The sequence below is a fragment of the Parasteatoda tepidariorum genome, chromosome 3, assembly GCF_982258835.1.
Source record: "Parasteatoda tepidariorum strain Cologne lab strain chromosome 3, Ptep-v5.0, whole genome shotgun sequence".
Lineage (NCBI taxonomy): Eukaryota > Metazoa > Arthropoda > Arachnida > Araneae > Theridiidae > Parasteatoda > Parasteatoda tepidariorum.
In genome coordinates, this window is record NC_141757.1 from 24,000,697 (window position 1) to 24,025,308 (window position 24,612).

The 24,612-nt window shown below is 32.8% G+C and overlaps 1 protein-coding gene across 1 annotated transcript in view; it reads right to left on the reverse strand.

Annotated features, from left to right (window-relative positions):
- Positions 1-23,740: 23,740 nt before the first annotated feature.
- Positions 23,741-24,612, reverse strand: part of LOC139425143 (nose resistant to fluoxetine protein 6-like) — a 78,605-nt gene continuing 77,733 nt past the window's right edge. Inside the window, exon 16 of the mRNA XM_087160043.1 lies at positions 23,741-23,767. Coding sequence (XP_087016169.1) covers positions 23,741-23,767 — 27 coding nt within the window. The remainder of the gene's footprint in view (positions 23,768-24,612) is intronic.

Consider the following 24,612-nt stretch of genomic DNA (forward strand, 5'->3'; position numbering starts at 1 on the left):
TAATGTGGGAGTTATAAACTAGTGTGGGAGTTATAAACTAGGAGTTATATGCTATTCATAAAATTACGTCTTTTACTTACAACTTATTTTGTTTTTCCCATTTTAATCGGGAGGTGAAGTATGATTTTATACAGTAAGGAACCGATTATCCGGAACGATCGGGATCATCGATATTCCGGATAACTGATTTTTCCGGTTTTCTGAATCGCTACAAAAAGCCGTTTTTTTATAGTTAAATCCAACTAAAAAAAATGGAAATAATCTTAAAAAGAAGAAAAAACGATGAAGTAATACACTAATGATTATTTCCAAAATGATGGTAAGGTAAACATCTTTCAAAAAAGAACGAAAAATCCAAAAATCTTATGAGGAAAAAAAATTTTTTTTTTTTTGAAAAATGACGGGAAAACTAATCGAATTTCGTTCCGGTTTCTTGGTTTTCTGATTTCCGGATAACGGGTTCTGTACTGTAATTATGTGGTTCTTAAATCTTCGAATCATTTATATGGTTCCACCTCTTTTAATTAAAATGTCTTTTTTGAAGTTATGTAGTATTTTGAAAAGTGTATGTACAACTTAGAATATAATAAAGGTAAATCATTGCTTAAATTTATTAGCGATATCTTTAAGTTGTAAAATAAATTCAACTAATACTGTTATCGAGTACTTTAGCTAGTTTTAATTTGTTCAGAAAATTTTTGCTGACAAATTGGATTCTTTTTTGACTGTTATATCTCGATAAATCCTGCTGGTATCGAGTGAGGAATGATTAAATCTTGGATTGACACAGGGCATGGAGCTTTAGTAAGTTTTCGAGGTAAGTCGGAAATTAATCTAAATTTTAACTGCAAGATTCTATCAACACAATCATTCACCTATAGAAATTCCATTGTCAGTAGAGTAAGATTCCCGTAAGATGAGTATTTTATTTGAGTTAAAAATATTTATTTAAGCAACACAAAATATATTAAAAAATTAATAAAAAATTTCCTATCTAATCTATCGTAAAGTGATCAATATTTGACTCTTTTAATTAAAATGACATTCATTTTAGTTTTCTTTTTAACATATCTTTAACTCAAATTGATCTCTTTTATTGTTGTCGTGGGCTATTTAAGGCGAGGGGGTTGATTGTTCTTGTTTTCCAGTGGCGCCATCTATGGTCAAGATTTCAACTTCTGCCACACCCGTTTATAAGGTCGACCCATTCATTCCTCCATAGATCGTAATTTTGACCTGAACCAACGGACGATCAATCTCCAAGTCAGTTCCTTCAGAGGTATTTTTTGTTATGGAAACATGGAGGACTTTGTGACCTGACAAATTTAACTCATTTATTACTAGTATAGGTAAATTGAAGTATTTTTGGAATTTAAATTGTTTTAAGAATAGTAATTGATATAAGAAAAAAAAACTCATTTAGTTTATAAATAGCCATTTTTTGATGGTAAATATATTTAATACGACCTATTAAGAACTTATTGACTTTTATTTTTCTTTATTTATAAAATAAATTTTATAAATGCTACAAACTTCAAAAGGAATTATGTTTTTTTTAACTTTTATACGTTTTTGTAAACTAACAAATGGATACCAATTTTATTCAAACGCACTTCAAGAAATCCGAAGTTATTAACAAATGGAAACCTAAATTAAAAGTGGTAAAAAAGTGGTGGGAAGTATACTTCCCATGGCATTCGAAAGGGTTAACTGGGATTGAAGAGTGTTGACTAATATTGCTTTGAAGTAAACAAAAATTTCATTTTTAATTAAATTGAAGAAAAAAAATTGTGATCCACAGGGGCCGCTTGTGGTATGTTCAAGCCAATATTTGCCAAGGATCAAGAAGAACCCAGCGCAATTAGTGCGGCCAGGAGTTCTTATATGTTATGCTAGAATACCTACAGGATCTTTAAGAGAAATGGACTGCTGAGAAAATCACCGTTGAAGCTGAGCCGATTTCAATGACAGAGCAAATCAACGAAGCTACTGATGAATCTGAACCGACAGAAGCTACGATGGTGGAGACTTAAACTACAGGTCCCGTCACCGAGACCTCCACTGCAAGGAAGAAAAAGAAGAAGAAACGAAAGACAGTACAAGTCACAGAACACAGTCAAAGCCCTGCTACCCAGACTGAAAGCAGCTCTCCTTCTAAGCATGAATTGCAGCCGGAGTCCGCAGTCCCATCCCAGATGGAAACTACAATTGAGAACATCACTGACGTTCCTGTGTCTGGATACTACAAAAGATAAAGTCATGCCAGTGAAGAATTCCTAAGTTCCTCATCCGTGGACTTCCAGTTGATTTCAGTATTGACGAAATTTCCCATGAATTAGGAAAAATGAACATAAAAATCACCAAAATTGTTTAATTCAAGTAAGAAGAAGTTGGATGTGCGAGCGTTACTGCAGTTGCAGGAGTGTCCTCGCTTTTCCTGTACTGATAGGAAAAATGCCCTTCGGCACATTTCATGCATCTTGGTTTATCAGTGCGAGAACTCTGTGTATGTCCATATGCTTGGCAGCGAAAACACTGTAGCGGCCGCCGTGAAACCGCTCGATGCTAACCGGGAACTGTTTGATCCTTTCCGTGTAGTATATCTTTTCATGATTGGTTAGCTAAGGCAGGATGACTAGGAAAAGTGTCCGCCCACCCTCTTCTGGAACTGTACGATCTTGTACTCTTCTAAGTTTAATTTCCCTAATTCTAGAGAAATAATGTCTGGTTCAAAGTCTTTTGGAAATCCATGAATGAGAACTTTAAGGAACTTTACTGGTTTCATTTTCTCATCTGTAGTTGTAGAGTCTTTTTTGATGTTCTCCTCCGTAGTATCCATAGGGACTGGGATGGGTGTCTCCGGCTGTGGAAGAGATTTGGTAGGAGTTCAGCTATTTGTAGCCTTGGGTGGGGAGGTGGCTTTGGTTTCTTTAACTGCGGCAGGCTTTTTCTTCATCTTCCTTCTCTTTCTGGCTGGAGGCTCCTTGCTGTTATTTTATGGGATCGCTGATTCAGAGGCCGAGACCTCCTCGCCAGGTTCTGTATTATGTTCTTTACTGGTGGCAGCAGTCTCTGAAGCTTGAACTCTGGGCTCGGGAACGGGCACAGACTCTTTTGTTGATGCTAAGTCGATTTGAGGTTCTGAGATGGGAGCTGGCTCTTCTTTTTTCATTGATTCCAACTCCTTTAACCAATTTAAATAATTGAGATTGTTAAGACTAAACTTGATACTGTTGGCAGCTTCTGAAGCAGTCGCAATTGCAGCATCTAAAGATGATGTATCATATTCAATCGAGTCATGACGACGGCCAGAAGGTCAAATCTTATCGCCGCGAGCAGTTCCGTGATAGGGCATGATTCGCACAGAGCTAGTCAAAACACGTCTTACTCTCAGATCAGATCGTGAGTCTTATCCGAAAATCAAAAACCCCATTGAGGTGATATGGTTATTAAAAATTCATAGATTAGTTCTTTCTAAAATAGACTGATAGCGAACTATATTGGCCGCGGCTTTTTTCTTTATCACTTGAAACGCATGCATGACGGGTTTACACGGGTTAAACGCATGCATGACGGGTTATGGAATGGGTTAAAAGAATCGACTCCTTTTCAATTTTATCTTATCTACTAACATTAAGGGGTTTATTAACCCTTTCGCGTCGACTGTCACAAATACGTGGCAGTATAAAACAGTATCAATCAGGGTAAAAGGATAAAACTGGTTACCAAAGTAGTTCTTTAGCAATTTATTTGTAGGCCGGGTTATAATTGTTTGATTTATTTAATTCACCATTACTTAGTTCAAAATAAAATTATTTAGTTATACTTTGAACTTACATTGATTATATCTATGATTAAACTAACAGTAATTAAAATAAAGGCAAAGTAAGTCTGTCAAATTAGCAACGGTTACATTTAAGTTATCGTTTTTTATTTATTTACATCCTGATTCTGATTTTGTACGAATGCTTTTATGAATCACCCGTCCCCAAGGGGTTAAGAAGGTGGAATATATAAAGCAATTTTAAAGGAGTGTGTTTAGATATTTTTTAAAAAAGTTATCTGAAAATTAGATTTATTAAAATAGATTAGATTATTAAAAAAATTAGCTGAAAAATAGTTCGCATCGATATTTTTTTAGTAATAAATAAAGAAGAAATTTTTTAATGATGAGGGAAACTTTATTTTTAAAATCTCTTTTAATAAGGAGTATTTTTAGTCTAATTTATAGTAATTTCTATTCAAATCCTTCGCATTCACGTTATTATAAATACATACTGCAAGTAATTTTGTTGAAAAGAAATTGGAGTTTGAAGAAAGTTTATAAATTAGTGAATTTGATTTTTTCTTTTGAGAAAGAAAACTGCTATATCATGCCATTTCTGGGGATTTTTCTTCCTCGCTCTTAGTTTTGTCTTTTAAAAATGAAGTTTCACAAAATAATGCTTGCGATGAAATATCCAGGAGATTTTCACTGCAATATTAATAACTAAATATTTTTTTATTTAAATTATAAAAAAAAAAGAGACGCTCATATTTTCCGAAATGTATTTTTGCCTTTTTCCTAAATTGAGGGTTTGAATATTTTGGGGCGAGATTTCTTATCAGCCATGGGAGGATGACATTAAATTGATTAAAAAAACATTGATTGATTGAAACATTGATTGAAAAAAATTATCATATCTTTGAACCAAACTATTAGAAGGGCTGAGAACCATAACTATTCAATTGTGAGGTGATGAATTGTTGGCCATTTTTTGACATTGACTTTTATATATAGTTGTTTATTTCTGTTGAGGGTTTCATTTTGATTTTGAGAAGCATTTCAAGTTGTCCCAAAAAAATAATTTCGTCTCATTTAATTTAAATTTCTTGTATTCTATAACATGAATTGTATTTTTTAGGAATAATTTTTTATTATGAAAACAAATTACAATCATAAAAAAAAATTTTTAGAACTCATTATTTATTTGTATACATTTTATATAAAATTATATCAAGTAAAATAATACTATAATATATTTAACTTAAAATAGTATTTAAATATTTCTAAATTTTTTTTTATTTAAACCCCACATTCTAGTGTATTCGCAGTGTCCGACTGAATTCCTTTAGCCCAAGAATAGGGACACTTGACCAGTGAGCGGCGTACAATTCAATAAATATTTGTTAATGCTTCTAATTATAAGAAATGAACAAATACATGGATTAAAAAGTTCATTTATAATTTAAAGACAATATGTTTTAATTTCGAATCTTTATACGATTAAATATTTCCTTAAGTTGCTAAGTGAGCTTTTACAATTATTCATAGAGCCGTGGTGGCTCAGCGGATAGAGCGCTAGCCTGCCAATAAGATGAACCGAGTTCAAATTCAAGCGATGGCTAGTAGATTCGAGCTCCACGCCCGGCTCCCACCGACCACAGACGAAAAATACCCTGACGAAAAATATCCTTAGTGGTGGACGGATCATGGATTAGAGCCCCTTTTCCAGCAGCCTATCCATGGAAGGTTTTCGTGGTTTTCCTCTCTATGTAACGAAAACGCAGGTTAGTTCTGTCAAAAAGTACTCCAAGAAGGCAAAATTTCACCCGATATTTGATTCAAGAGTTCTCTTGTCTTCTGGATTAAATTCAAAATTACAAGGCTACGAAATGGAACATTAGTAGTTGCAAACCCGAAAATTGTGTGGGCTATTCAGAAACGGTTATAAAATAAAAATAAAAATTATTCATAGGAAATAGATAAAATTTTAAAGAATAAAATGAGCCATTTTTTTGTAGAATAGGTAAAATTAATTCGTTGAACGGCAGGTCCGATGATTATATTTTTCTTCTAGATCAAGTTGTTTCCGGGGAAAATAGTTTAGTCCACATATACTGCATAGTATATCGTATCGAAATATGCAATAAAAAATAATCGATATTTTGAAATTTAGTCCTAGTCCTAGTGTTTTGATTTTATTGGGCACCTGGGCCGCGAAGCGGCCCCTATCCCATTCATCTGGAATTTTATAACAGTTTTGGTTGAGCAATGATGTGAGCAGGCAATGGAGTTGCTTTTATGAATGTTTCAAGCTCTTTGCTTGAATAACTAAAAAGGAATCAAAAATAAATTGAGCAGCTTGCTCTAAACTGTGTTTGTTTGATTTTGGAGTTGTTCAGAATTGTATCAGCATGAGTAAACGTTATTTTCAGAAAAGTTGATGAAATTATTTGTTTTGATAGTTATGATATGAGGCGTCGGAGGTGAAATGTGCAGCTATTGGTCTGTAGTTTTTATCTTTGATATAATTTTCAAATTTAAAGATTTCATTAAAATTTGCTGTTTTACATTCTATGGCTTTATCGAAAAAATCTGCATTTAGCTTGTATATATGCTGTGATAGAGTTGGTATTTTGAGATCTGCATGTATATTGGTATTCCGGATGAACCATCTTGCACAGGTTATTTTTCTAAGGATCTTGTTTTGGCATTGGTTTAATTTCTTCAGTAGATGTTGAGGTATCGTTGTCCAGGCAGGTGAGGCATAGGTAAGTATTGGGCGGATCATTGCTGTATATAGTAGCTTCTTTAGTTTAAGTGACATATTCTGATTATATATTAATGGTTGTATGGATTTTGAAATTTTTAAATCAGTCAAACCTTTAAAGTGTCACATGCAATTAAATTGAAGTGGTAATGGAAGTAGAGGACGTGAAAAAACTATTACTGTAAGACCTAAAATAACACAATAGCGGGCAGTAGAGTTTAATGATTTTCTCGAAGGAATCGCTTTTATATTTAAAATGGTTTGGAAATCCTTACTTTTTTTAATTTTTATTTTGGTTCAACAAAATGGATTTACAACGTTATTGACTGACACACTACATATAAAAATTCATATATATAATCCAAAAAAATATAAAAAAAAGTTCTAACAATAACTTTTGAAATACTTTTTGCCAATTTAAAATAACTATTGCTTCTATAATAACTAAATCCAATAGTTGCTTCGTTATCTCTTCAATGAATCTTAATCAGAAAGTTTAAAAATAGGATCACTGAATCTTAAGTAACTATCAGCAGAGTACTGACTTCTGCAATACCAGTTGAACCTATAACTGCAACTAAATATCACGGATTCAAAAATGGTTTTAGCGTTTTTTCCCTCTTCTCACACGCAAACGGAGTTATACTTGCGAAGTTTTAAAATTTACTTTATTTCTAAAGTACAAGTTGCTTTTATCCATTTATTGTTTCATTTGCGTTAATCGAGACGGACGAGATAACTCATAATCCAGGAATATTTGCTATGCTCTATTGTTTCATTTGCGTTAATCGAGACGGACGAGATAACTCATAATCCAGGAATATTTGCTATGCTCTATTGTTTCATTTGCGTTAACCGAGACGGACGAGATAACTCATAATTCAGGAATATTTGCTATGCTCTATTGTTTCATTTGCATTAATCGAGACGGACGAAATAACTCATAATCCAGGAATATTTGCTATGCTCTATTGTTTCATTTGCGTTAATCGAGACAACTCATAATCCAGGAATATTTGCTATGCTCTATTGTTTCATTTGCGTTAATCGAGACAACTCATAATCCAGGAATATTTACTATGCTCTATTGTTTCATTTGCGTTAATCGAGACAACTCATAATCCAGGAATATTTGCTATGCTCTATTGTTTCATTCGTGAATATGGCTATTAATCGCAATTCAATAGTTTTTTTTTTAAAGTGAAATAAGCAACTTTGAAAGGATTTTGTATTTTGCTTCAATTTCAGTGCTGCGGGGAAACTAAACGCAGAGGGTAGGACAGCGTTGCTGTCGTGAGGAAAAGAAAGTATCAAGCTTCTTCTCTGGTAATAGCTCTGAAGGTTGTGAGCAGCAAGACTATAGATGGAATTAGTTCCACAGAGGGCAAGACCTTGGATTTCTTCACTTGAAAATAACATTTCAAGAATAGTCATGCCTTTCGCGCTCATTATGGTGCGATAGAAGACTACGTTGAGTCCAGATTCTAACCTAACACAAGTAGAGCATTTTCCCAATTGGGTATAATATGAAAAAAGCACAACTACTTCCACTTACTAGGAATAACACCTAGGAATTACCTTTTAGTTTAATTAATAAACTGAGTTTTAAATATGTTTACTAAATTCATAAACTTCGGTAAAACAACAATATAAATTATTTCCAAAGGAACTAGACTAATACAATTCCAACCTGGCGAGTAGCGACTTATAAACAAGACACTTCGTTTGATGCTTTTACTTGTTGCTAGAAACCAGGTTCGCAGACAATGCTCTAGTTACATTTAGTAGGAAAGGAATAACCCAATTGTGAAGACTTCATACCTTGCCTTACCACCTCACCTTCCGCGCATTGCAAAGGACTTTGCAACTTTGCACCGAAGGCTTTGATTATTTCCAGCCGGTGTCCTAATCATTTTAATTTAAAATTTCAAAAGTATTGATCAAATTTTAAACATTTAAATACTGGTAGATAAACATACAAATTTTAGTTGAATTTTTAATTATGTTTTTTAATCTGTTATACATAAGGTTTTATGCAAGGAAAACACCGTAGATTGCTTTGAATTTGTAGGACTCGCTCTGATTGCCAGAACTACAATACAGTTGCGATATTTCATAGTATCCTTTTGATAGTAAGTGCTTAAAGGAAGGAGAATTCTCAAAATATTCTGGATTTTCATGAGATTTTAATTATTTCGAACTTGTGGACATTAATAAAATTTTATTCTCGTTGCTCGCCGTTTAACTTAAGATCGTAATTACCGTATGCAAACAAACTGTTCATACTGCTAAGTAGAGAATGAAAGTGAAAGTAGGCGTTACTGTCTATTGTATATTCACCATTTCTGGACGATTAACTTTTAAAAAAATGACCCCAATTGTACATAAAATGCACACATCCCTCTTTACACGCAATCAAAGTAGAGGTCTTCTATCATTACACTTCTCTACCACTCTGCATACCCCCCATGTCTTGTAGATAGATTTTAATTCAGGTGTAATAGCCCATTGATTTGGGGACGGGATAGCCTGGTTAGCAGGGTGCTGGACTCAAGTTTGTGTGAATGGGAGTTCGAATCCGGTCTGCCGAAGACTCCCCTTGTAGTAAATGGTGACTTGTCAGCGTTAAATTTGTCGGGTCCCAAAGTCCTCCATATTCCCATAACAAATAATACCTCTGAAGGCACTGGATGGGAGATTGATCGTTCGCTGGCTCTGGTCAAAATTACGATCTGTGGATGAATGAATGGGTCCACCCTATAAACGGGTGTGACAGAAGTTGAATTCTTGGCCATAGAGGGGGCCACTGGAAGACAAAAATAATCACCCCTAGTCTTAAATAGCCCAAGACAACAACAAGTATGAACTTGAGTTAAAGATATGTTGGAAAGAAAACTAAAATGAATGACATTTTAATTAAAAGAGATCATTATTGGTCACTTTGCGAAATATTAGAAAGGAAATTTTTTTCTTAATATACATATTTTGTATTGCTTAATTAAAATTTTTTAACTCAAATAAAATACCCATCTTATGGGAATCTTACTCCACTTACAATGGAATTTCTATGGGTGAATTATTGTGTTGATAGAATCTTGCAGTCACAATTTCGATTTCCGACTAACCTCGAAACCGTACTAAAGCTCCGCGCCTTGCGTTAATCCAAGATTTAATCATTCCTCACTCGATACCAGTAGGATTTATCTAGATATTACAGTAATAAAAGAATCTAGTTTGCCAGCCAAAATTTTCTGACCAAATTAAAACTAGCTAAAGTACTAAAATTTTCTCTGAAACTCTATGATTGATAACAGTATTAGTTTACTTTGTCTTAAAACTTAAAGATATCGCCAATAAATTTAAGCAATGATTTACCCTTATTATATTCTAAGTTGCAAATACACTTTTCAAAGTACTACATAACTTCAAAGGGGAGGCGAGTCAGTCTGCCACAAAAACCTCTTCTCTCTCTTAAATTTGTTTGCTTAATCTCGGTACTTAAATTTAATTTTCACTCAGTAAATGTTACTGAACTCCAACTTTCACCATTCATTTGCGCTTCGGCGATTCATTATTTATTCCCACTCAGATGAATTAGTTAGAGCCCCTGGCGGGGCTGATGCTAAGATAACCACCACATGTGAGTATGAGAACTTCAAAGGAGACATTTTAATTAAAAGAGGTGGAACCTTATAAATGATTAGACGATTTAGGAGCCACATAATTATAAAATCAAATTTCATGTCCTTATTAAAAATAGGAAAAACGGAATAGCAATTAAAAGACATAATTTTATAAATGGCATTATCTTGATCGCATCCTCCCACATTACAAATTTTTTTTTTTGAAATGAAAGTATTCAATAAAACAAATTTCAATATCTACACATAGACTTTTTATATTAAATTAAAGCTGTAAATAAAGAAGAGTTGCAATCTTTCCTCCACTATTATATGCAACATGAAAGTTTTTTTTTTTTTCTGGTGGAGGGGAATTAAACGAATAACTTTCTTAGCGACAATTTTATCTTGTTCCCAGTTGAGTCAAAATTGGCATAATATAGATCCTATATGAACATGCATAGAGGGACCTATATTGGGATGCCTAGATTTTTTAATATTGGTCCTATACTCCTATATAGGGCCAATACCGGTTTTTAGGGGTGAACCATTAAAGAGGTCTTAAAATAAAATGCATATGCACAAAAAAATATAATTTGATTTATTATTAATTTATTTGAACTTGGCGAAGGACAGTTACATATGAATTAAAAGCAATTAATCACAAATAGAGGAAGATGGCGTGCATTAACCCCTAGGGGACGGGTGATTCAGAAAAGCATTCGTACAAAATCAGAATCAGGATGTAAGTAAATAAAAAACGGTAACTTAAATGTAGTCGTTTTTAATTTGACAGACTTACTTTGCTTTTATTTTAGCTATTGTTAGTTTAATCATATACACAATCAATGTTAATTCAAAGTATAACTAAATAGTTTTATTTCGAACAAAGTAATGGTGAATTAAATAAATCAAACAATTATAACTCCGCCCACAAATAAATTGCTAAAGAATTACTTTGATTACCAGTTTTATCATTTTACCCTGGTTGATACGGTATTATGCTGTCACGTATTTGTGACAGTCGGCGCGAAAGGGTTAAGAGAGTTCAGATTAGGATGGGTGGTCTAATGTAAACAATAACAAGCGTCCTTAAACCGGAAGAAATTTAGAAAATTTCCGGTGTATCCCTCCGCTTATGTTATGTCTACGAGGCGATGTGTGAACAAGCCAAATATTCTATGCAGTTTTCTCATTGTAATTTGGGTTCAAATCTAAACATAATTGTACCATTCATAAGAGCTTTCAGAAATGTATTGATTCTCAGAGGTCGTAAGGCGAAAAAAAATTTTGGAAAGTTAATATCTTACTGTGAATAATTCTAAAGGTTTGCCATGTTTTGTATTTTATCCCTTATTTGGCTACATTTGAATAAAATACCTTTAAAAATATCTTTTTAATTTAGCCTAATTAGAAAATATTCTAATGATTATAATATTAATATGATAATGCTGAAGTTTAAAGGCTGAAAGAAAGAACTCGGTACCTGTGAAATACTGCAAAAGATATGATGCAATAATATGATGGCGCGTTTTTTCAATCTGCGGCGTAAAAATATATCGGAAGCAGTAACCCGGAAGTCTTGAAAGAGCAATTTTACCACTAGCGCCACCACCCTTAGCTTTACACGATCACCCATCCATACACTTCGTGTCCATTTCCTTGAAAGTTTTGTCATTCAAATATGATGAACTTACGTTAGACAGTAACGCCTACTTTCTCCTTCTCCGCAGTACGGAGAGCTAACGTATGGTAATTACCACCGTAAGTTAAACGGAGAGCAAAGTGAATAAGATTTAATTTTCAAAATTATAATGATTTCTACAAGGATGAAATTGTGAACATTTTCTGAAAACCCATACCACGTTGAGAATTCTCTCTTTTTTAGGTATTTCCAACGAAAAAGATTTTAAGAAATACTATAACTTGACAATCATAGTGAGTTCTATGCCATAACTAAAGGCTATTGTGCTTCTTTCACTGTTATCGATACCTAACAGATAATAGTCTCTCAAAAATAGGATAGTAATTGAATTTCATTGAAACAACAACCACGCAATTACATTATTAAGCCATTAGCATATCTACCAGTAATAAACTACATCAAATTTTATATGAATTAATACACATAATTCGCTGTACAACAGATTATAAAGGTTCCTTGAAATTAAATTAAATTAAAGCTTTCTGCGCAACCAACTTACAATGCGCGGAAGGTAAGGTAACGATTGAATTGAGTTTTTCACTAAGAGTCTTACTTCGGCTAATATAGTAAGAGTGACATTTTGATTATTTCGATATTAAAATCAATCGATATTTTCTGTGAATCAGTTCGATTAATCGGTATAATAACTTAGTAAATTTATTATAAATCAATATAATTAGATTTCATATTTTCATATATAATTAGATTCCATATTTTATGTAATCAATTAAAATAATTAATCGTTATACTTAGTAGTCCTTATTATGTTAGGTAATGATTTTTAATAACCAATATGAGACCTTTTCTTATTCTTGTAATATGTTAAAATAACAACGGAAAAGATTTTATCGCAGATAAAATATTAAATTATAACTCATAATTCTCCACGCTACTGATATTTTCGTAATGTTCTAACAGTAAAAATCTAATCTCTAAATTTTAATAGTTATTATTGGTATTAAAAACGATGAATCTTGACATCTATTCAATGTTTTGTTTTAAAGAATATTGATTTCTTAATTAAATGTACGGTAAAGAGCAAACTTAATCGTATCTACACTTTTAGTAATGTTGTCCGACAAAAAATATCAACGTATTGATGAAATTCTTCGTAGCTTTTCTACATCTTCAGAATATTTTTTTTCCTTTATAAAAGAAAAGAATGTATAGTATGAAAACAAAAAAATTATTTATTTTCTTGTTGTTATAATGGGGAATTTCGATGTTTCAATAATTATGCGTTTATTTTATTATGGTCTGGTGAGCATTACTTTTGTACACTAAGGTATGAATCAACGAGACCGTTAGTAAAATGGGAGCCAACAGATGGCGCCTCAAAAAAGTCTTTTTCTTCAAATTTTACTGTTCGGAAGGGGAAAGAAAATATTTTTTTGTTTTAGTTTTATTAATATATATATATAAATTTTAACTGCTTTATGCGATTATAATTCTTGTTTATTTCAGTAATTTACAATTAATCAATATTTTTGTTTGGCATGCATAGATGTGTGATTAAGAATCTCTGAGTAATCAGTCCCGCAGTGGACTGATCGTTAAGACACGGTTCCCAGCAGATCGCCGAAGTCAAGCATTACTGTCTGCTGTCAGTGTGCGGGTGGGTGACCACTTGGACCAGTCTGCGTAGGGGCCGAGAGTGTGCGGTATTGGTCCTCGTTAAACTGTTCTACCGTGAAGTGCTCGACTTCGCGTGCAGGTCATTGGGCTACCGAGGCAGAGGTGCCACCCCCTCTGCAGAGGATCAAAATTGTGATGGCTTGTCCTTGGATCATCCTCAAGGATGTTTCCCGGAGCGTCACCAATAGCCCATTGTGCAACTCCAGTGCGACGTAAAGTAACTACAACAACAACAACTCTGAGTAATCAAGAAGATGCACAGATTGAACTCTGGAGTTTTATAGACGAATGCCCTAGAGTTCGAAACGAATTATCACATTCTGTGAGCTCCAAAAATTTCACGGAATTCATATTTCAGACCTTTCACGTTACTATATTTTTTATTTCAATCTTAAACTTTCGTCTCATACAATGTTACATTCTAAGTTCGTATCATACTTCCCCACTAATTTGAAGATAGCAGGCATTAAACCTATTCTAAAACTAGGAAAAGACTCCAAAAAAAAAAAAAAAAAAAAAAACAGACAGTTATCGACCAATTAGTTTACTCTCCTCACTGAGCAAAATTGCTAAGGACATCATCTTGTGTTGAATGAGAGACTTCTGCGATGATAACCACATTATTATCGATGAGCAATTTGGTTTTCGCCCTAAACATTCCACACAACACCAACTCATTAGGCTCATTGAATACATACACGAAGGATGGCGTCACAACAAACTCACAGATGCAGTCTTTCTCGATTTGGCTAAGGCCTTCGACAAGGTATGGATCGATGCATTTATCTATAAATTAATTAAATACAATTCCCCTAGACCACTTATTCTAATTATACGATCCTACCTAACACACAGAAAGTTCATGGTCAACTGCAGCACCTTTTTCTCCACCTTAAGATCCATTAATAGCGGTGTTCCTCAGGGGAGTAAACTAGGACCCCTACTATTTTTTATTTTTATTAATATTCCCAGAAATCCTAGTATCCTGACTGCACTTTACCCCGATACAGCCATTGCCACACAATGCATGTATATCAGCGATATCAACAGGAATATTATTTATCATCTCCTCACCATCATTGACTACTTCCAAAATTGAAAACTTGCCCTCAATATCGACAAAACTCAGGCGGTGCTATTCACCAGAAAAAGGTCCCTCAGTGGACTGATCGTTAAGACACGGTTCCCAGCAGATCATCGAAGTCAAGCATCACTGGCTGCGGTCAATGTGCGGGTGGGTGACCACTTGGATCAGTCTGCGTAGGGGCCGAGAGTGTGCGGTATTGGTCCTCGTTAAACTAGGCTACCGTAAAGTGCTCGACTTCGCACGCAGGTCGTCGGGCTACCGAAGCGGGGGTGCCATCCCCTCCGCAGAGGATCAAAATTGTGATGGCATGTCTTCGGATCATCCTCCGGGATGTTTCCCAGACCGTCGCCAATAGCCCATTGTGCAGCTCATGTGCGACGTAAATTAACTACAACAACAATCACCAGAAAAAGGAGCTAGAAGAAGAATGTTATCATTGATAACAACTTATCTTTCAAATGGGAAACGAAGGCCACGTTCTTAGGGTGTCATTATGGATAAAACCCTGACATTCAAATATCATTTTAAAATATTAAAAATAAATTCGAAGCAGCAAAATGTGCTCTTTTTCCTATTCTAAAAAGGAACTCCTTTTTCAACACTAATAACAGGACCGTTGCCTACAACGACGATCTGTAGTTGGCAAGGTACCAGGCCCGCGTAAAGGCCTGGTTTCTCAGGACAGTTCGGCGTTTCAAAACGGCAGCTTCAAGAGAGCGTTAACCCCTGATTGGTCAATTTGTGAGCTAGACAGCATATGCCATCGAAAGCTCAGCTTGAACGACGACTAACGAACGAATCAAAATCAACTGATGTTGGATTACAACGTAGCGTTACCGACCGAAGCAATGGCTGATAACATCCAAACAGAGCATTGAAATCAGCCAAGATTTTGATTTTAACGTTAAACATAGCTTCTTCTTCCGCTTTTTCTTCATTTAGCTAAGCTATAATGTGTTTTTTCTTGGACAAAGTCATTATTTGTTTTCTAAATCACTGCTCGACAATAACAAAATCAATACAAATTCATAATAAAAATTTTACGTTATTTACGCATGCGAGATAATGTCTGTGTTGGACACAAGCGATTAGGGACTGGACGATTCCATAATTCAAACGGACTTAGAAAATTTAGAAAGGGGAAATGAACTTGATATCGGGAAAACGTTGCCGGTGAGAGCATTAGCTTAGCAAAATATCGCCTTATTTTGGCGCCAACATTGGAAGCCAAATTTTGGAGGGGTTTTCTGAAACAAACACTTAACTAGGGTCATCAAAAAAGAAAGAATTGATTATTAGGCTTTACATTGAAGACTGTTAGAATGGATTATTATTATTATTTTTTTTTTATCTTTAAAGAACGTGAAATTGCTAACAAACACAGAAGTTCACAAAGTTCATTAAACAAGTTCATTAAAGAAAGATAACAATCAAAATACGTTAACTTAATGTTATTGACATATATTTTACACATGATATGGCTAACATAATTTGTATCCATATGTTTTCTCTATCTATACTTTGCATAGCCTAAAAAATTTAAAATAAAAACTTTCTTTTGAAATTTTTTGAATAGAAATAAGCAAACTATACTTGGCAGATGAATAAATCAATGTATTTGCTCCATGCAGAGAAAGTCTGATGCCGCATATCGAGCAGCTGTTGTTAAGCATTATTAGGGGAAAAAATGAACAGCTCTGTTTATTGTTATTATAAACTGAAAGTAGGTCTTAGCTTAGTTTTGAAATTCCAATATTAATTTCAAAAGAATTTTAATTTCCTCTAAATATTTAAATGTCATGACATATATGTTAATGAAATGTAAGATTTTACATTATACATTAGAAAACAAATTTATGAACTACGTAACGTGAAAATATTAAAAAATAAAATCATTAAGTACGTATATTATAAAACCATCAGACACTCAGATGATAAAACCATTAAAACTTACGCTGCTAACTTTTAAAATTTTTTTTTTTAACATATTAGTCAAAATTTTTATAGATCTGAATATAAAACAATCGTTAAATTAATAAGGATACATAAATGCAAAGTAAAAAAGACCTGTCATACGTATCATACACACTTATTTTATCATTTGGCTTAAAATCCCTGTAAAATTAATAATGCAATACCTCTAGAATTAACACACCACCTCGATGACAATAGTAGTAGGCGGTTTCAGAACTACCATTCTTTTTAGATCCAGAATTCTGAACATACATAACATGATATTCATGATCAATATTTTCTTTCCAAGAAGAAAATGAGTCCAACGAAGAAAATTCAAAAATTTCCTTCTGGATTTTAATATCATGTGTTCAACATGAAATTCCATTTTCGCTTTAGACGGAATTGTTTCATTACAAACAGCACATTTGATGCCGGATCGTGATCCGAACAGCATATTTTCTAAACTTTTATCCGGATGCTTCAGACGTATATGTTTATACCAATTGGAATTCGTTGAATATATCCTTTACATTCAACACATTTATGTTGAATATCATCCATTTTAAACTGCAGATCGCAAAAAATCAAATTAAAAACAACTAACTTTAAAGTATAAAAAAAATTAAAACAACAAAGCAGATAACAACAATAAAAAAAAATATAACGAAAAAATTCAACTAATAAGATATTTTTTACGAGTTCGAAAATGACAGCCAACGTCGCAAGAAATAAACATAAACAAATGCGAACGGTGACAGCAAACCTTTACAATTTAGCCAAGGATGCGAATGAAAAAATCCCCAATATTTTCATATTAGATCCTCCTTTCCTATTTTTACTCTTCCGACGAAACTCAAGTCTTAAACATTATGAAATCGTCCTTCCCCTAGTCGCTTCTTGTAGTTTACATGCTTTTTGCTCACAGTCTTTCGAAACTATATAGTAGACCAGGGATGGGGAAACTACGGCCCGCGGGCCAACTGTGGCCCGCCGGAGGATTTTATCCGGCCCGCGGATAGAATTTTTATTTGCCGATCAGCGGCAAATATAAACAATATACATCCTTTTTATTGTCGACTATGTTTAAAATTATTTCTGTTTTTCCTTTTTTAACAAAGTACTGATGACATTTTTACTTTCTCTATTTTTGTTCTACAAAACATAAATTGATGAAAATAGTTAGCACAGACAGCTTCTATTGGTAAAATGTTGAAAGCAGAAGTTCTTTATAGAATTGCCGTAGATTGGCTCCAACTAGCGTTTGTCTTTCTCGAGGAGCTGACTTATGGAATCTAATATAGGTAAATTGTACTTCACATTTGGCAGACTGCGCATTTTACGCTCCAAAGAGCGGATAATCTAACAATAATCTGAAGCAGTTGTTTCTAAATATGCCTAAGTTTGACAAATCATTACCAAAAGCTAGTTTCCAAAATTTAAAATTTCACGCCCAGAAAATCAGTGTTATGTTAGCTTAATCTTATAAACGTGAACAAGAGTTTTCAATTATGAACCTTAGAAAAAATTATTTCAGAAGTAGACTGACAGAAAAGGATTTAGCCTTGTTCCTTAAAATAAGCACATCTCACTTCGAACCTTAATATAAGGAACTTTTAGAAATGAAATCGCAATTTCCCACTAAATATTTAAATTAAAACTTGTATATCGCTTTTTTTTTCTTTCTTAAATTTTGAAGATCTTACTTGGCCCACCAAATATTTTTTTTCTTGATTTTTGGCCCTCGACCAAAAAAGTTTGCCCATCCCTGCAGTAGACAGTCGCTTTTAATATTTTAAGGGACATTTGACTTGAGACATTTAAGAAGCGATTCTGTAAAAATGGTTACAATCATTAATGTCATTTATCTATTTTTATAATACTAGCTCTTACGATCCCGGCCATACCACATTCAGTTCAGTCAGATCGTAAAGCTTTTCTAAAACTGCAGAATAGGTCCCATTGATGATAACTTGACTTGATAGAAATTGGAGCAAAGTACCTGCCCGCGGAGCGGGCATCTCACTTCTTCATCTGGTTGTTATGATAATAGTTGTGACTTGTGGCATGAACCATTGATGATAGGAACATTTTATAAATTATGAAAATATTTTTCTTTTGTATTTAGTGGTAGTAAAATATAAGCAATAGTTTTTTATAAAATTAATAAGTATATACAAAATTATTAAGTAATACTTAATAATTTTGTATATACTCATTAATTTAGCCATATATTTAATTTAACACACAACTATGGGCCCAAACTCTCAATTTTAAACTCTAAATTTCGCTTGTCTAGCTTCTAGGGGGCACAATCTTAGGGTCCTTCACAATCGTTTTGGGAGTTGGAGGACATTAGTATGAGATATATCCTGTTGCACTGACATCAGTTTCAGAAATCTCAGCAGGGATATCCATAATTCACTCTTTCTTCTTGTAATCATGGGTGAAAGCCCTTATATAGCAAGACGGAAAAGAGAAAAACCTGGTACGTAAAACATTTCATTCCAGTATTTTTATCGAAAAAATTGAAATATCTGTAACTATCAAGATTTCTTTTATAATTCTGGCATATATATAAAACTGCTTCTTTTCCAAGATAAAGTAGATATTGTTGAAAAATTCAAAAAAAGAATAAGTAAACTCCTCCCCAAAACTAGCTATAACTGAAATGGTTTTACTACCAGCCTTTCCTCTTTTCCGTCTCGCTTTCACCCCTGCTTGTAATTTGTAAAAGTAATAACTCACTTTTGGTTCGGTCTGTAATAAGATCTGTATCTTTCTGTAAGTATCAATGCTTTTCGTTTTGACACAGGCTTCGTTATATATACGTTTCTTGGTATAATCGGTGGAATTTAATTGTTTCATGAAAAAAATTCCAGTTCTGATCTTTTTCCTTTTTCAAAGGCGAGAAATGGGGGGATTTGTCCATGTTTTTTGGGTACTTGAAAGCCTTGTTAGTCATTTATAAATTCTTCATTCTTAAGTTCTTCAGTTCCATATTCGAATTTTCCAGTAGATCTAATATACAAAGTATTAAAGCTGATGTATAAAAGATTTTTAGAGCGAAATGATAGCTGGGAAAACTCAGTACCAAATCGATTATTGTCGATTTGAAATGTGTTACTGGTTCGATGATACAAAGGCGAGTTATGTATTCAATAAGTTTAGCAAGAATTTAAAAGTAAAGCCATATTTTTAACGATAGCTATTATAGTAACGCCTTTTTTTTTAATCCTAAGAATGCAACACGTATTTTTTATTTTATTGAGAGAAGTAACGCCTACTTAATTTTCAATTTCTATTTTTGTGGATTATATAAGACTACAATGATCCAAAATTAATCATCAAATGATAAGGTAAAAATTTCATTTTCCTGAAATGCAAAAAATTTTCAAGGATTAAGTTCTTAAAATCTGATAAACTCCAACAATACAACCTTCAATTCTAGAATTTTCATAAATTTCGAAAACAAGGACAATACGAAATGCAGCAGATTTATTGAATCGATTAAATTTATTAATTACTTCGACTGCACCGTAAATCGGAGAATGTATCTGTTTACCTCTTATTTAGTATATTTTATCAGAAATAAGAGATCCTGTGATGTAGGCTGTAGGTACTACATTAATTACGTAGTTATTTTCACGGGAATAAATAAAGCTTATTTCTCTGAACGTACGGAAAAATATTCTAATTACATTCTACATAAAATAACTCTACAGTTATAAACAAAAAATAAATAGATAAATAAATAAAATTATTAATAAAAAATAAAGATAATACTTGTACTACCCTTACAAATTAAAATAAAAGTTAAATTTTTTCTCTCAAATGTTTTGCTTCAGCAAAGTATTACATTAAAGTGCACCTTGCTGTATAAAGAGAAAACCTCAACGAACTCTGGATTCTAGATTTAGCTGGACACTTAAGTTATGAATTTATTTTATAGTTTGACTCTTAATTTATCTTATGTAATTAATTATCAAAATATATGGGAATATTTAATCACAAAGACATTCTAGATGATTTTTCCAAATTTATAAGTTCTTATTTTCAATTGTATGTGACTTTATTTTCATTTAATAATTTTTTTTTCATGGAATTATCATGACTAATCTACTAAAAAAATAGCGATAATTTATTCTTCAAAAAGTCGAGCCTATTATTTTCTATATTAAAAAATTATAAGTGTACGAAGTAACGTTACATTTTGCTTGATGCGCAAAAATTATATTAGAAACTTGAAATTTCTAAGGTGTGTAAAAAAGTGTACAGAAAATAGGAGGGAATATATACCTAAAAAAAGTAAGATTCGATTATTAATTCGAAAATTATCAACTGTTAAACTTATAATTAAAAAAACCTGTTAGTCGTTATGTTACGTTTTATAGTTCGTCGTCCGTTGAAATGCTACTACAAAGTTGAAATTGAATGTGTTGATTGTATTATAATTTGAACACGAGTATGTTTTTTTCTGAAATTTCCATTTATTCGAAAGTTATTGCAAATTTTGATATTTTTTTTTGTTTTTTTTTTTTACTTTATCGTTGCACGTTGGAGTTTTTAAAAAGAATTTTTTTCACAAAATGGCGAAAGGAGAACCCAATAAATAAATAACCTGCGTGCAACGTAAATTATATTTATTGTGAACATTCTATGAAAATTTGAAGAAAATGACTTGCACCGAAAGCAGTGCTGACGTAAAGTATCCACAGTGGTAGACGGATCACGGGTGAGAGTCCCTTTGATGCTAAGCTAACCGTGGGATGTTTTCGTATTTTCCCTCTCAATGTAACGCAAATGCGGGTTAGTTCCATCGAAAAGTTCTCCTCGAAGGCAAATTTCTCTCAATACTTTATCCCTTATCTTCTAGATTAGGTTCAAAATTACAAGGCTTTGCAGTTGAACATTAGTAGTCGCAAACCCAAAAATTGGGTCTTCTGTTCAACTACGGTTATAATATGAAATAAAGGTAAGAGAACAATAGTTAGGAATAAAATGCGTTCAAAATTATGTGATCATTATTCCGTATAAACATATAAAATTTTGCTGCTAACTTTTACTGCAATCCATTTTTCTTGATGATTTACCTTCATGTGACACCTCATTTCCGAAACACTGCCCTCATCTTTATTTTGGGCATATTTTTTGGCTGCAAGGCCTACACTTATTTCTGATTAAACAAAATCGGTCAATAACACTTCGCATGTTTCATTAAAAGTTGCAATTCCAATGATTTATATTGAAAGTTCCCTTAATTTATTTTCTTACATAGTTTAAACAAATAATTTCAATAAAATAGTAGATATGATAGCATTTAAATGAAATATTTTGATAGGAGTAAGAAAATCCATTAATCAAATAAGCGCACAAGTTCACTCATCTATGTCACGTTTGACATATTATGCTTTAACGTTATTCAAATCAATTCAGTACTTAGTTACAATACTTTTAAAAGGAACAATTATAAAAAATGCACTATTTAGTTTCTATATTTTTCAAGAAATTTTCTACGTTGTTTTCTTTTAAGTTGTATTAAAAATTTTCCGAAATATTTAGTTCCATAAATCATGCCCATTTAATACCCAATTACACATTTTAACTAATATGACTATTCATTTTTTTAATGAATTGAATTATTTGCATGACACAATAGTTGGCATGCCACAATAATTTAAAACGCTAACAATAGAAACACGAACAGTACATTAAACGTAAACACTTATTGTAAGAAATCTGATTTATCGGTGCATATTTTGATAGTGAATATTCAAATCTATTAAAAAAAATATGTTTCTCCAGAGTATATAGATTTTTGTGAGGAATTTCATACTTTAAAGTATCATCCGCATTAACTGATAAACATATTTGAACTGACCTCATTGTATTCCCACGTGACTAATCCATCTCTCCGCAAACACATTTAAAACATGTGGCTGTCACTTAACCCTTTCGCGCCGACTGTCACAAATACGTGACAGCATGAAACCGTATCAATCAGGGTGAAAAGATAAAACTGGTAATCAAAATAATTCTTTAGCAGCTTATTTGTGGGAGGAGTTATAATTGTTTGATTTATTTAATTCACCATTACTTTAGTTCAAAATAAAACTATTTAGTTATACTTTGAATTAACATTGATTATATATATGATTAGACTAACAGTAATTAAAGTGAAAGCAAAGTAAGTCTGTCAAATTAGTAACGACTACATTTAAGTTACCGTTTTTTATTTAATTACGTCCTGATCCTGATTTTGTACGAATGCTTTTCTGAATCACCCGTCCCCAAGGGGTTAATGGTGAGCTTTCTAGCAGGGCTCGAAAAACCGCCCGTCCTCGGCGGTCAAAAACTCCCCGCGGACAACAAATTCTCGAATCCAGCGTCCGCGCGGACGGCCATTTTCCCGTTAATGTTCGTGATGCATTTTCAATTTTTGTTACCTTACAAGAGTCTAGCGCCTCAGAGTCTTCTAAAATGACCCTCTAATCTCGAAATACAGCAACTTACTGCTCATGGTGGAATTGATGTTTTCTCTGTCTGGGAGTACTGTAGTGGTTGAAAGGGGCTTTTCAGCAATGAACTTACAAAAAAAAAAAAAAAAAAAAACATTACTTACTGGTCTTAAACAAAAAGCGTTAAACGCATTTATGAACATCTACCTAAATGGAAAACCTCTTTCAGATTTCTGTGCAGAAACCTCTGTAAATCATTGGCTTGATTGTGGAACTGGCAAACGTCATATTTGATTCATTTAAAAAACGCAGTACCATCAGATAAATTGACATGATAATTGACTGATAACTTAACCTTTGTTATTTAAATTATTTCGTCAGAGATAGAATAATAGAAATACTAGGTTATACTATTAGTAACCTAGTATTTCTTTTATTACTGTATAATGTAATCCTAGTATTTGTAATCCTAGTAACTACTAATTCATTGTGCAATTTATATTAACTAGGAGGCTTTGCCCCCTGCTCGCCAACCCCCGGAACTGCTTTCACAGTTCATTTCGGATTGCTTCTCAATCCAATGCTCGCTTTGCTCGCTCATTGGATACGTTCTTAACGTCTAGTTTTTGTATACTTTTTTGAATACTGAAGTTCGGAAAACTTTTCACTGTAGAAAATTCTAAACCTGTACATTTCAATATTAATTTGAAATTGCAAACAGTTCACATATTTTTCTTAATCACACTATTCTAAATTTCAGTTGTTGAGAAAAGTAACTGTTGTAAGTTTTGTTTTAAAGTCCTTCCCACCAGAGGGCTAAAGCCATGTCTTGTAAAACAATATGAAATAGTAGTCTGCCACTGAACGCCGGATGTAAAGCATCGGCTTTGATGAAGATAATTTTGTATTTTTAATTCTCTGAAGTGCGCCACCTTAATAATATGGAATTTGTAAAAGAAATGTATATATTTTTGATTGTTGATGAAGCCCATCATTTTGTGTTTTCATCAGTGTTCAGAAGCAGAACAACTATAAATTTTTTATTTTATCACAAAAAAATAAAATGTATAAAAACAAGGAAAAGGGTAACAAAATGAGTAGAGTCATAGAAAAAGTTACAATTATAATATAGTATTTGTCAGTTAAAATAAAACTTTTTGTTTAAGTCATTGCTAACAATTGAAATTTCTCCGAGGCAATTCTGAAGTATAAATTAAGGTAGTATTGTTAAATTGAAACACAATATTTTTAGTTTTGATGTCAACAATACAATTCAATTTTTCACAAAAACGATTGTTTCCGTTGTTAAGTTCAATGTCAACAATTCAAATTTTTCTGGGGCAACTCTTAACCTCTAAATATTATTTTTTTATGTACACATTGATAAATGTCAGTATTCAACCACAAAACAACTTAAAGTCCTCAAATTTAGCATGAAGTTGTAAAATGTAATGAAAGAGGGTCATAGCAATAATGTAAGTAGAAGTAAAGTTAGTACTGTAAAATTAAAACTATATTTTTAATCAATGAGCCAAGCTCTTCAAGAAGCAGTTGTAGAAGTAGCTGGATAGAAGTTTTTTAGATAAAACTTTTTATAGAATTTCTTTAAAAACACAATTGC